The sequence below is a fragment of the Poeciliopsis prolifica genome, unplaced genomic scaffold (genome assembly GCF_027474105.1).
Source record: "Poeciliopsis prolifica strain line A6 unplaced genomic scaffold, Auburn_PproV2 SCAFFOLD048, whole genome shotgun sequence".
NCBI lineage: Eukaryota > Metazoa > Chordata > Actinopteri > Cyprinodontiformes > Poeciliidae > Poeciliopsis > Poeciliopsis prolifica.
Window position 1 is genome coordinate 4,026,479 of NW_026562423.1, and position 13,484 is coordinate 4,039,962.

Sequence of the window (13,484 nt, forward strand, 5' to 3'; positions counted from 1 at the left end):
TTTGACCACATTAAGCTCACAAGAAACAAACATACTCTCTCCTCGTTCTGATAAGGGCTCAAAGTCTCCACTGCTTTCAGAACAAATTTCATTCTAAATTGAGTTTAACCCAGTGCTTTCTTAAAATTAATCTAATTTCTCAGTTTTTTCTCCAACAAATGTCCTGTTCCATTGTTTGTCATAAAACAATGTTTTAAAGAAAAGATATTATGTATTTTACAGGGATTTAGCGCTGTTTTATAGCACAATTAAATAACTACATTACCTTCAGTTGTTGTAAAACTGCTGCACATATCAAACAATATTTAAGAAATTTAACTTTAATTGGGAAATTGGCTTTCTTTTCTATAAAAATGTCACATCGCAGTGAGCTTTTTTGAAAATAGAAAAAAAAGATGACCTCAAAGTAGCTGAAGACAAACAAGCCTTTAGCAGTATTAAAAACAACAAACTAAAAATGTATGCATTGTGAGAATAGAATATTTGCAAATATATATATTTTCTTGGCCATTCCTTTCGTTTTGCTCCTTCTTGGAACCAGAGTTACCACATGACCGTGTTTATCATGCTATCTTGATAGACCATAACTTTACAGAAGTGTCAGTGAAATGAAGCAGAAAGTGAGTGTGCAACAAACTTGGCAATCTCGTAACTCTGTAAAGGTTCACAAAATGTTAAATATCAAACATGCAATCAAAAGTCAGCAGAGAACAGAAGCAGCTTGAACGACTGATTAGCTCGTTTCTTCTAGGGAAAAATCGCTAGAGGGGAAAACAAAAGAACTCTGGATTACCCTTGGAGTAGTCTTTAAAAGGACTACAGTTTACTATCAGACTGAACAACCTGCTGGTCATGAATTATACAAATTATTATTACAGCAGGACAATAATCTTGTGCAACGGTCTAATCCAGGGGTGTCCAAAGTGGGTCCTCGAGCGCCGGCATCCTGCGTGTTTTAGTTCTCCATCTGGTTTAACGCACCTGGAGCTATGATGGCTCGTTAGAAGGCCTAAGCAGAACATTGACATGGTAACCAGGTTTTTACTACCAGCAGGGAGAGAACTGAAGCATGCAGGATCCCGGCCCTTGAGGATCAACATTGGGCACGTCTGATAATCAAAGTTTAGAATCCAAGCGGTGTGGCATAACAGCATGTAAACTCCCAATGTGAATGAAAACGATTCTGCCTAAAAAGAAAGGCCCAAATACCTAGATTTCTTGTTTTGTATTTTAGCCTGTTCTTTTCATCTTTTATTAAAAATGTGTTTGATGATCTGAAACATTGTGAGAAAAGAGCAAAATCAGGAGAAATCTCAGGAACCAAAAATATTTTCCCTCAATTTTCCAGTAAAGGATTTTAATCACTTAGGCTTTCCTAACTCTCTTTTGTATAAAATACATTTGATATCCCTGGAGAGATTTATGTTACACGCCAAAAAAAAAAAAAAAGAAAAAAAAGGAGACTTTATTTTTATAGAGCAGAAAACAGAACTTAAAGATTTTCATAAATATTTTAGACAACAATACAAAGTAGCTTTTACAGCTTTGCAGTCACTCAATTCGATGGGTTTGGTTTCCTACATGGTCAATATTGAGTAACACCATCCGGAGCATGCATCCACCAGGGACCCACTCTTCCGGCAAAACAGCATCTATTCTGTAGAAACTGTGGGAATTGCAGCGCTGCAGCTCTTTCTCTTGGGGAAATCAGTAAAAGGTTCAAAATGGTAGCATGCGGGGTCAAAAAGAAAGACCTTTTCCATTTGCTCCTTGTGGTTTAGCTTGCAGGTTATAGTCAATGACAGGATGTAACCCTAACAACTCTTTATTGGATCTTTGTCAGGGGCTTTGATAGAGGAGCTGCAGGAGAGCAACTCAGGTCTAGAAGAGTAGTAGAGGTTTATAGTTTGGCTCTGGCCCAAAACAAACTTATCCTACAAACAAAGAACTCGGGCACAACCTAGTTGTGCGTCCAATCCATCACATGGGAAACATAAAATGACACAAAACCAGGCACTTAACGCTACCTTAATGATTCTGAACTCAAATAGTTTACAGTTTGTTTGTAAAACTCCAGGTTGGATGTCAGGTAGGTAACTCTCTTCTATGACACTGTTTTGCTGCTATATCATTTAGTCTATTAAGTATCTAAATATACCTTGTAGTCCACTTTTCTAATGTTGAACACAAACCGAATAATTATGAATTGTCATAAAATGGACAAAAACGCAAGGGTCTAGTTGCTCAGTTTGGACAATTAGTCCAAAATGGATAGTTGCCAAGACAACTGTCTTTTGGATAGCTGACACAACTAGTGGACAACTATCCAAATGACTAGCTAGCTATCCACAGTGGCCTATTGGCAATAGATTAAAGTTGTTTGGTTCATTTTCGGAGGTAGGGCCACTCTGGAGGCACTTCTTTCCTAAAAATGCCATCTAATCTCACGGTGGGTCTCAGAGTCTAGTTGGAAAGCCTTAAACCAGAAGCCAGTTGAAGCAGGGGAAGGATGCTTCAACTGTAGACACTAGTTATCATGTTTTGGTTAATGAAAATGAAAGTAGCATAAAGAACAGAATTGAGTACCGGATTAACCAGTGGAGCACCCTGTACTTGTCAGATGAACAGGATAAGATGTCAAGGCATAATTCACTCAGTTTTTTACCTTTGCATCTACAAACTCATGCAGACATTGTTCATCTAGTCTAAGCAGTCCATCAGATCTCCTAAGTGAAATTCAAGGTTCACTTACTCAAGCATCTGCTTCTTATTTTATCTAAGGACTGTCGGAGTGATAGGTTTGTCAGTCTTCCACTGTCTTCATTTTCTCAGAATTCTAGTAACCCTGTTAGGTTAATAATCTGTCTTCATTAGCAACAAAGATGCGCAGAGTCCTGGCAGGCGGCAGATTGACTCCATCAATTATCATAACCTGACTTGGTTAGATTACAGGCACGACACAGAAAGAATTTGGATGAGTCAGTAAGACAGTGAGGATTGTTTAAGAAAGTCCTTAGAGATAACTGATACAATGTAGGGGTTTTATTTTTGTTAAAAATACTAAAAAAAAATAATTTTCATTCCCTGTTAATTCAGTCTGTTACATTATGAAGTTGCTTGTGCAGTTGATGAAGCAAAGAAAAGTGATCAATGATGCTTTTAAAAGTCAGAAAGTCATTTTTCAGACATCTCAGACATTTTTTTTTCAGAGTATTAGGTTGGATACAGTCATACATAGAATACAGAAAGTTCCTAAGAGAAACTCTCCAGTCAACTTAAAGGTATAGTTGTATGGTTCTTCAAAATGAAAAGCTTTCATCCACTACTTGCACAGAAGCTGCAGTTGAACCTTATCAAAGGGATTTCCTAACCAGTAATGCTGTCTCATCCATTCCTTGACCACTTCCAAAGTATGAGTAGAAAAAGACTATTGGATGTCTTCTGTATCACTCTGTGCAAGGTACACAAAGTCCAGGTAAAATTTCTTTACCTGTTTAGAGAAGATGCAGAACTTCTCATATATGACCTGGCACGTTGGAACTGAAAATGGATTGAGGAGGATTTGAAAATATTTCCTAAATCAGACAAGTAGATAACTACAGCTGGAAGTTAAAGGTTAATATAAAGACAGATATCCTATTTTAAATATATTTGACTGTTTTCCTTACCTTTAATCAGCCCAACATATGCAAACCTCACAGGTGGACTCTGCTTGCTTTTCATCTTTTATGCTCACCGGCATATTAGGATATTAAAACTAAAGGGCAACTTTTGCATATCTTAGTCGTAGCCCGTCTATTTTGGACAGGAAAATAACTGCAGAGTCTATTATTGTGATATTGCTTTGTGAAACACGTGCAAAAGAAATCATTTCCACCATAAAATAACAATTGAAGACGGAATTTGTAGGGTGCAGATCTACACACATGACTTTAAAAAGAAAAGTGAGTTAACACCATACTTGGTTTTCAATTTTGCAATTGCATTTGAGTTTTTCATTTATAAATCATCTTCCATTTTTCCCCAATAAATCCTGGAGGGAAACCAATCCCTTTTCAGTCCAACACTTTTCAGCTCCTAATGTGAAATCCCTTTGGCATTTCCAGGTCAAACTGAATATATGGTCAATTTGACGAGTTTGCTCCAGAATTATGCCTGGAAAACTTTCACTGGGAGTTTTCTTTACATATACACCATTAATATGCTGGAATCATCCATCTGTTTAATTTTGATCCAGAGGAGAATTTAGTCTACTTGGTTTCTCCAGGGATGATAGACAAACTTCCATACCATGTAGAAGCAACTTCTTTGTGCCCTATAGAAACTGTTCCTGTTAAATGCTTTGATCCTGGATCTTGTTATTTTGGTCAGAATTTTATGTTTAAAAAATATTTTTAATGATGATGTTTTTTTGATTGTTTGGAGCAAAAATCAAAATTGAAGTGTAAACGTGATTAATTTCCATTTCAAAGACAATGGGACATAATAATCTCCTTTATGAAGAAAAATTGTTCCGATTACAAGGAAGACAACTAACACCCCTCGGTTTGTCTTTTACCATTAAAAGTTAGAGATGAAAGCTGACATGAAGTTCACAAGATAAATCCTAATCATTCATTTTAGTAAAAATCCATTCTTCCAGATTTTCTGCTACCAATCTGCTAAAGTTTCGCGCATAACAAAGACGAAGCTCAGTGTAACCCACCTTCCCCTGCCTGCATATTTATGCTGCAGGATTACGGGATAACAGTGGAGTATGACCAACTGCTACTGCTCTTTGAGTCATCTTGGCACATCCTGCTGTGCACATTTAGCACCTTGTATGTGCTCGCTATCGCTCTCTGCCACTATAATATCCTGACAGCACAAGCACAGAGAGCAGGCTCCTCTAATCCGGCACCGGTAACCAGGCTGAGCAAATAGGAACAAATGGAAAGGGCATAAAAAGCCAACCGCAGCAGCTGAAAACTCTAGACACAAAAAAAAGAAAAATACATGGGAAGTCGAGTTAGACATCAAGTCCAAGATTGTACTGAGAAATAAAAATAATTTCCATGTCAAGTACCAGAAGAGATCAAAGAGGATCAAACTGATAATTCGATGTCAATTCAAATTTTTCTTCATATTCAGCATAATTTTACTTGATGTAGGTTTAGCTCTTCATAGCATTCCTTAAAGGGTCAAGAGACCAATTCATTCTAATTCAACTAATATTGTACATTAGTGTACACTAATATACGGAAAAAAAATTTGTATTTACTTTTTGCCACAACGACAACAGCCTTTTCCCTGACCTGCTTCATTCACTCCTCCTCTGGCCTCCAGCCTCTCTGCTAATTAAGATTCAGATGGATGCCTGCTCTGGATGTTGGCTCAAACAGCACCACTCCACATACACTTCGCTGTGAAATGAGAGACACGTGAAGCGTCCCTAAGCTTGCAATGGCCCGTGTGTCAGAAGAAATTGCAATACATGAGCGCCGGCCACCATCAGGTGATGCCACATCTTCCTGTGCGGCGGCCCGCTCTCCCTTCTGTAACGCTGCATCACTTTCATTCAGCGCAACTATCCTTGTGTCCCCGTAATTTAAATATTAATTTGCATAGCTGAATATTTCATTTCACTCTCCGGATTTTTAGTGCTGACATAGGCTTTTGTTCGCAGACTAATCCGGGTTTAGACTCTTCCATGTACATGAGTTAACATTTGTAGCTGGCAGGAGGAAAAATGTAACCTTGTCACACCTCTAAGTTCATGTTTGAAATGTGAAATTTGAGAGAAGAAAGTAAAACACAGTTGAGCTGAAAATACAACATATTCCACAAAACACTTGATGGACATGATTAGTTAAAACGAGACAAATCAGCTACTAAAAACATTATCTGGAAAGTATTATACGAAGCTGGAATAATAATAAAAATAATGATTAAAAAATAAAAAAAGACTTTATGCTGATGATGGTTGATAGCTGGTCAGCCTAAAGAACTAATGGGATGTAATTTGAGAATCCCTATGCAAATAATATTTAGTCATCCTAAATCGACTAGTTAAAGACTAAAAATCCTAAAAGTTCTTCTAAAAATCCAACTAGGAAGAAGTTGCTTATTTGTTATAATTGCAATCTGATAAATAATTTCACTGGCATGGTACAACAGTTTGGTGTTAACTGGTACAAAATGAGTGAAATATGCCCCACCCTTTTCTGTTTTTCCTCATTATAGTTCTCACAGATTTTAACTTCTTTCTGAACTGCAACAGAAAATCAGGAAGTATTCAGCCTGCTAACATATTCAGCGACTCACGCAGGCAAAGGGGAATAAATAAAACCGTTTGAATGAGATGAAGCACAGGTGTTGGGTTCTGTGCAAAATGGAAAACAAATTATTTTAGCTCAGCTGTGGGTGGTATAACCTGGGGAGATGCTCTTTGACATTCAAGCTTATCTCCACGCCAAAGCTTTGCAGGACTGATTTTTATCTCTGAACTGCCAACAGTACCTAAGGGGGGGTTGTCCGTATCTTCCATCCCTTTCAACTTTGACAAGTATTTTGACAGTAATTTTTTTTTTTTTTTTTTTTTTAACCGGAGGACAATTTCAGAAGCTGCAGGGACAGTCATATTTATGTTGCTTTACAGGCAGGGCTGACAAAGCAGGGCTGACAGAGCATAAGGAAGAGTAAGCAAAAACATCATTTGTCACAAAAGAAATCAGGTAACACCCAGTCTAAACAAATCTTTGACAACATTTGAATTAATGGAATAGAATTTTTAAAGAAGGTCTCTAAAAGAAATGGATTTTAACCATGAATACAGCTCAGTGAGTGTTTTTAGCCTGTTTATGAGTCGAGTCATGCAGCGGTTAAGTTGTGTAGTTACCCCAGGGTGACTTGCACAAGCCACTGAAGAGTCTTATTATCCATTGGTTTTGGATAATAAATGAGTGAAAATGTATTGATAGTGTCATGTTTTCACAGAAGAGCTTCAGCAGTGAGGCTGCAGTCATGTCATGTCAAATACAAACAAAGGCTTCATTACTGCACACTTCTACTTCTTCAGTGTTGTAAAGAATCTTAAAAAGGCTCTTGAAATCAAAGGTTTTTGAGGTTATGGACAGTTGCAAGGTTCAACGTATCTGATCTAGAGTAGTTTTCCACTTTCAGCTTGAACAAATAGAACGAAGTTATGAGTGCTGCACTAGGGCTAGCAAAACGAAGCATAGAAAGGCTCTGGAGAACTGATCTACACAAGGAGCAGGTGATGAAGACATTTCATTCCAGTGTTTTGTACCTATGGCACAACTAAAAACTGCAGGACAGCAGCCTTTGAGGACTGGAGTTTGACACGTGTGGTTTACTCTGATGAAACTCTTTTGGTAGATGGTAAAGTGCGAAAATGACTTGCTAGAGCTTGAAAGTTCCAGTTGTTATGGACAAATATATTTTCTCACAGGACATTTGAAGAACTTTGTGCAATTTAAATAAGCAATAAGATTTCCACCATTAGATTTCAAACTAAGGCCTTCTTCCACCTTCTTCAAAATAATGCCCATATTTCACTGTGTGGTAAAAATTTGTTTTCACATTGTTTTCACATGGGTGTGTGAACCTCATGCAGTGAATCAACGACCTCAATGAATTTATGATACTTACACGTTCTGAAAAAAGCTCATTTTATACACTGCGTCGGCAAAACCGGTGTAAGTTTTATTCTTTCCATCCAAACTATGAACAGCATAAGATGTTTCATGCGCTCTGCTGTTCGTGTTTGGCAAAAAAGATGAGATTACAGGGCATGCAGCAGCCAAGCACGTTTCAGAAATCACTCCGGAAGTGTTGAAACAACAAGGAACAAACCTGACAACAATCTCTGACCTCAGTCTCGCCGTATCAAACATGCCATCAAACTCAGGATATTAGAGTCATGACAGACGGCGCTCCAGCAACCAATTAGCCGGCTTCTGGTGATCTTGACAAGAAGCGAAAACACAAGAGCCTCGGTTCAACACTGCAGCTGTTTTCTTCTTTTTAAAGAGCCCGCTGTTTGCTGTTAAACCTGACAGTACCTGTAATCATTCAGACTCGTGGCTGACGATAGTGCAGGGAGGCATCGGATCAAACTGTCTGCTGGTGAGATATACTCATCTGGCTGATCAAGGCAGCAAAACAATGTGTTAAACAAGACAGGCATAGGGAAAGTAAATGCACAGAGAGAATAAAGGCATGACCCTGCCTGACTGAACATGGAGTTGTGACAGTTAAAGGTGGATCAGACTCCTTTCTGTGCTCTAGAGAAACCTGGAGATTGTCCCTCTGTAAGGACAGTCTTTGCATTTGGAGGGAAAAGGGCAAAACCTTGATCTGGTTTCACTGCCATGAAGATTCAATGGAATCACTCCACGGTTCAAAAGGACCAAACTTGTCTTTCCCACCAATGAGGCTTCAGAGTGATTAAATTTATTAAAATCTCTTCAAGTAATTGCAGCTCATCTATGGCAGAGTAAATATTCAATTAATAGTGCCTTTTTAATAACTGTGATTTCTTCAATCCGTCGCACGGAGTCTCGCGTATCTCCATGTCGTTAATTAAAATTTCTCTTTGGGGTCAATTTAATTCCCTTTAACTGTTCATTAGCCATAATACGGAGCGGCACAGAAATCCATTAAGAGCAGTGTTCATCTTCCCTGAGCCGTGTTCATGATTGTGTTGCGTATTGGCGGATGATGGGGGGAAAAAAGGGGCTGGGGAGGGTTAATCTTTCCCTCGGCTTCTTCCCTGGAGCAAAAAAAGAGGGTTTAAGCCCTCCCTGTGTCGAAGTGGCGAGCTGAGCCACCGCGAACCTGAGCGGAAGCTCTTTACCGGTCTCCGCAGCGTGTTTGGCCAAGGCTGACTGGCTGCCAAACAGCCAGAGACAGAGCGGAGATGAATCAGCACTGACAAGGTGAAGCCGGCTTCGTGTTCGCCGGCTGACAGCTCAGGTGCTCAGAGAGATGGAGACACAACAGATTACATTTAGGCCACTGCAGGGAATGGAGGTGGGGGGGAGATAAAGGAAAATAGGAAGGACGACACGGTCCAAAACTGGCTTTCTAAAATGAAGGAAACCTTTCCTGCAGATAGGTTGAGATGTTTGGCCTTTATCTGTATGTGCGGGCGTTACAGTAAGCTGTTGTTCTAGAAGGATACTTTGATTTAGCACCACAGGATAACAGTAAATAATAAGGTTTCGAGTTATTTGTGGTGAAACTGTAATTCAACTGACATGCCTCCTCCATAAAAGAGATACTTAATAAGCCATCATGTGCAAGAAGCTTATTACAACCCACATTAATATTTTACAGATGACCTTCAGCTGGAACATGAATCTGGTGACAGTGACCAACAAAGAGCAATATTTTTCTAACAGGGCATCACATCTGTGTCAGAGATGCGAACTTACAGCTGCAATGTGCCACGGGTGGCTATCTGCAATGTGTGCTATGCATTCCATTGTTGCTCAGGGCCAAGCTTGTGCTGGAATACAAACATAACCCACTCGAAGCATTAATCTCAGCATGCAAGTGTGCACTTTTGAAGGCAGCCCATCTGTGGAGGCTCCCCAATTAGCTGCTGTCATATGGCCTACGATGGAACAGATTTCTGTCTTTGGAGTGTCACCATACAGGAGGAAATAATGTGCACTATTCTCAACTAATCTGCTGTTAGGCTGCAGGATTTTATCTGCAAAGCCCTCAGGATCAACTTTAAGCTTTTCTTCAACCGGAGCGCGACTACTGTCTGCTCTTAAATAGGTGAATTGTGTTGCACTTTATCTCCAAAGGGAGTGCTGTTTGCTCAAATAGCTCAGATTGTCTGCCAGCACAAACAGAAGCCGAGATCATCAATCAGGGCCTCGCAACTGATCAAACTACAATGGCTTGTGAAACGGCAACCGACACCAATGGCCAGAGAACAGCAGAGCGCCGCGTCCGAGAGGACGAATAACAACAGAGCAACTGGCTGCAGGAGGCAACGCATTCATCAAACGGACAGCGGAGATAACGCCCGGCTTTGCGTCCGCGCGTTTACCTTGCGTCCGCCTGTGTTCAGCTTTATGGGGGTGAGGAAGGGGTCGAAGATCATGTGGCTGGTTTCTATGTTGACTGGCGATTGCCTCTTCCCGACAGAGCACAGGTTCCAGGCCGAGTTTACCAATCCCCAGAAGGACGGCACTGCAACACAAACAGATTTACAACAACGTGAATGCTTGAGGGAGTCAGAGACAAATTCATGCTTGCAACAGTTGATCAAAACAGGACCTGAATCCTTGGGTATCATTTTTAACAATACCACGTTCGCTGGCACATGCGGACATTCTGATCAATATCATAGTCTTTAAAAGCTCAATGTATGCATCGCTGTAAAGTATTTAAGCAGTTTTCCCTTTATACTTTAGCTTAGCAGTACAAAAAAAAATAGACATTGATTAGCAGTTGTGGAATAACTTACTAAAGAGGAAAAAAAGCTATCCAGCCTAACCTACGATTTGTGAAAAATCAATTATCTACTAACATCCTGACTGTTGGTTCCACCGTTGACAGGAAAAATCTCAATTGAATCTGTGCAGTAATTTGTTTTACAACTATACTATTGTAACGGGCCATAATTTTGGCCCACTGTTGCTTTAATTCAGTGTGAGCATTTTTCAGCATGAGCTCCCCGTTAAAGGTTATGCCACGCCATCTCCTTTCTTAATACGCCAATAAAAAAAAACATTATTTTCTTCCTGAGCTATTCAGTAGTGAACTTGGTGGTCTTTCAATCATTTCTAAAATTTTAGTTGCAAAACCAAGCTTTGTTAGCATGATTGTCAGTCAATTTTTTTTTTTTTTTTTATGACTTGTTGGGTAAACGCTAGATGTAACAACCACTTCATTCTTTTCTTCTTCGTTATAATTCTAAATTATTTTTGGTCAGGTAGCCGCACAGAGATACAGTGTCATAAAACAGAGGGTAAGTGATTCAAATCCTTGGCACATAATCCACAATTTAACACTTTGTGAAAGAAATGTAAAAAAAAAAAAAATTGAACACTAACAGTGACAGGTTCTACTAATCAGAACCTACAAAAGACAGCCTGAATTAACTTTTTTTTTTATGTGCTATTTGCTTTCATCCATACTCTTGTTTAAGTCGTTTTGCCAATGAGCGCTGCCTCTGACTTTCAATGAAATCCGAGAGCTTTAGGAAGGGCATCGTAACCACAATGAGACAGAGATAAGACGATATTTCTTAACCAGCTTTGCTTTTATTTAGAAAGAAGCAGGGAGTGTTTTAATTTAAACCTACTTTGTGTTTTTGAACCCAACTAATTTCATCCTGGCAGGATGCAGCCTAAGGCAGGGCTCTTGAAACTCATGCACACAAAATGTGGTTGATCACTGCTAATCACTGCTAATTTAATAATTAAGAAGGCGGGGGTGGAGTAATACATTATTTCACAAAAATGCAGTTTGGTTAGGATAACTTTATTTAATCTTTACAAAATTTCATTTGAAAACTAGATTTTGCATTAACTAAGATCTTATTTCCCTTTGTTTGTGAGAATGAAGCACAAATAGGATTGTGTAGGAAGTCAGTCATTTCAGCCTGCTGTGTGCTATTGCGATTTAAAAGCAAAACAAGTGGTGTAGTAATCCATCTCCCTCTCCATCCACTTGTCAGTGCAGTGTGACGGAGGACTGGTGTCTATTTTCAATAATAACTAGGTGAACTTTATTAACATCTATACAAAAAACTGCTGTTACGCATACAGTTCTAGAAATAAAGTATATTTTTAGGTCAAGCACTAAATGGGGACCCATTATTGGGAGCTGAAGATATGTGAGCCCCATATAGCGCCTTCTCGTGTCTCGACATTCTCTGTGCTGCAATGTTGCATAATATAGCATCCAAGTCAACTATTAACCTGCTAAATTTTGTAAAGTGCTGTTAATTGAGTCATGTGTGTCAACAAGGCGTCCTCCATGTTTGGTGAGTTCTCGTTTTAGTGTCCGACTGTGAGACGCTCCGTTTCCTGCCTGACAACATGATCATTCTACTTTGGTTCAGCTGTGGTAGAACCGAACCGGACATGAACTGGCTAGAGGGAGACGTGACAAAGAAAAAGCAGATTTCATCAGCCAACTGTCTCTATAGTATCTATAATTAATTTATTGAAAATATTTTGATGACTTAAGCTAAGATCCTGTTCCAATAGACGACATACAGATCATGTAGAACTGGGTTCACACGTTGTCAGCTGCTGAAGACAAAAATCTTCTAAATGTTCTTTTGGGTTTGCGTCGTTTAGCTGTATTTTTTCAGTTACCGACATTTGATTTAGCCATTGAATGTCTAAAGATTATAAAAGTTTTCTAGAAATAAAAATATCATGTAACAGCACTGATCTAATTGACAAGGCTTAACATTTACTAAAGATTGATGTGTTTTTCTAGCAATGAACGCATCCATCTGTCCTTCATCCCTAATCTCCTCTCTTTGACTGTTAATGGGGAAACAAATGAGCTAAGGCAGAAATTTCTTTACATTCGTTGTTGGACGAATGTCTCTGTTACATGTTTAGGAAGTGATTCTGCTGTGAAACCACAGTCGATCATCAGAAAGTGGGATTTTTCTTGCCAGCTACGGATTGTGACTCTGTGGCTCTTAAACCACAGGACTGTAGAATCACACAAGCCAGACATTAGGCAAAGAATAACTTCATTCTTTAATTCTTAATTCTTTAAGAGCACAATGATTCCCAAAAGAAAAGAGGTGGTGGTGGATGTCAAAGTGGAAGTTTTTGTAGAAAACACTATAATCGGCTAAAATGTACAGTGTAAAGTCAGGAAAACAGGCTCGTTTTGTAAGTGAATGCCAGCCTCGGTGGAGTGACAGACAGGCTGTAATTCCCTTATGTAAGACTTGGCCACCAGGACGAAGGATTCCATCGTGTTTCAGGCAGAAAGAATCCGATCCACATCAACATGAACTACTGCGAAACACAGATTTCAGCTGCAGCTTCTACTGCGGCCCCTCAAGTGTATCCCCCCCCACTTTAGAAAGACATAATAATAAGACTGAGATGACTCACTGGAATGCAAATTCCTCTGAGAGTTCCAACAAAAGAAGAGATAATTTCAAAATATGCAAATACGCAATGAATCAGAGGCAATCTGACACAGCGCAGCGTGAATTTAGAACTAAAGGCTCACGAAGTCAACAAGTCCTCCAGATTCTGAGCCGCTGTGTTTGTTTGGCGCGCTCGTCGGCAAGCTCTGCAGAGGAAAAACACCAGCTCCCTGTTCAGATAAAAGCATGGAGTCAAGAGAAGTGAAGTGCCGGCGTATTCATTTCTCCCTCTGCGAACACCTAGCGGGAAGCTAGGGGCGGATGCACATTTAATGGCCTTTTCTCCAAATACTAAACATTGGCAAAGACCAAGAACAGGTCTTTGTCAAATTCA

General features: G+C 39.4%; 1 protein-coding gene across 1 annotated transcript in view; it reads right to left on the reverse strand.

Annotated features, from left to right (window-relative positions):
- The window catches only part of ca10a (carbonic anhydrase Xa), a 240,460-nt gene that overhangs the window by 134,091 nt on the left and 92,885 nt on the right, over nucleotides 1–13,484 (reverse strand). Inside the window, exon 3 of the mRNA XM_055057653.1 lies at nucleotides 10,067–10,209. Within this exon, the coding sequence (XP_054913628.1) occupies nucleotides 10,067–10,209 (143 nt within the window). The remainder of the gene's footprint in view (nucleotides 1–10,066; nucleotides 10,210–13,484) is intronic.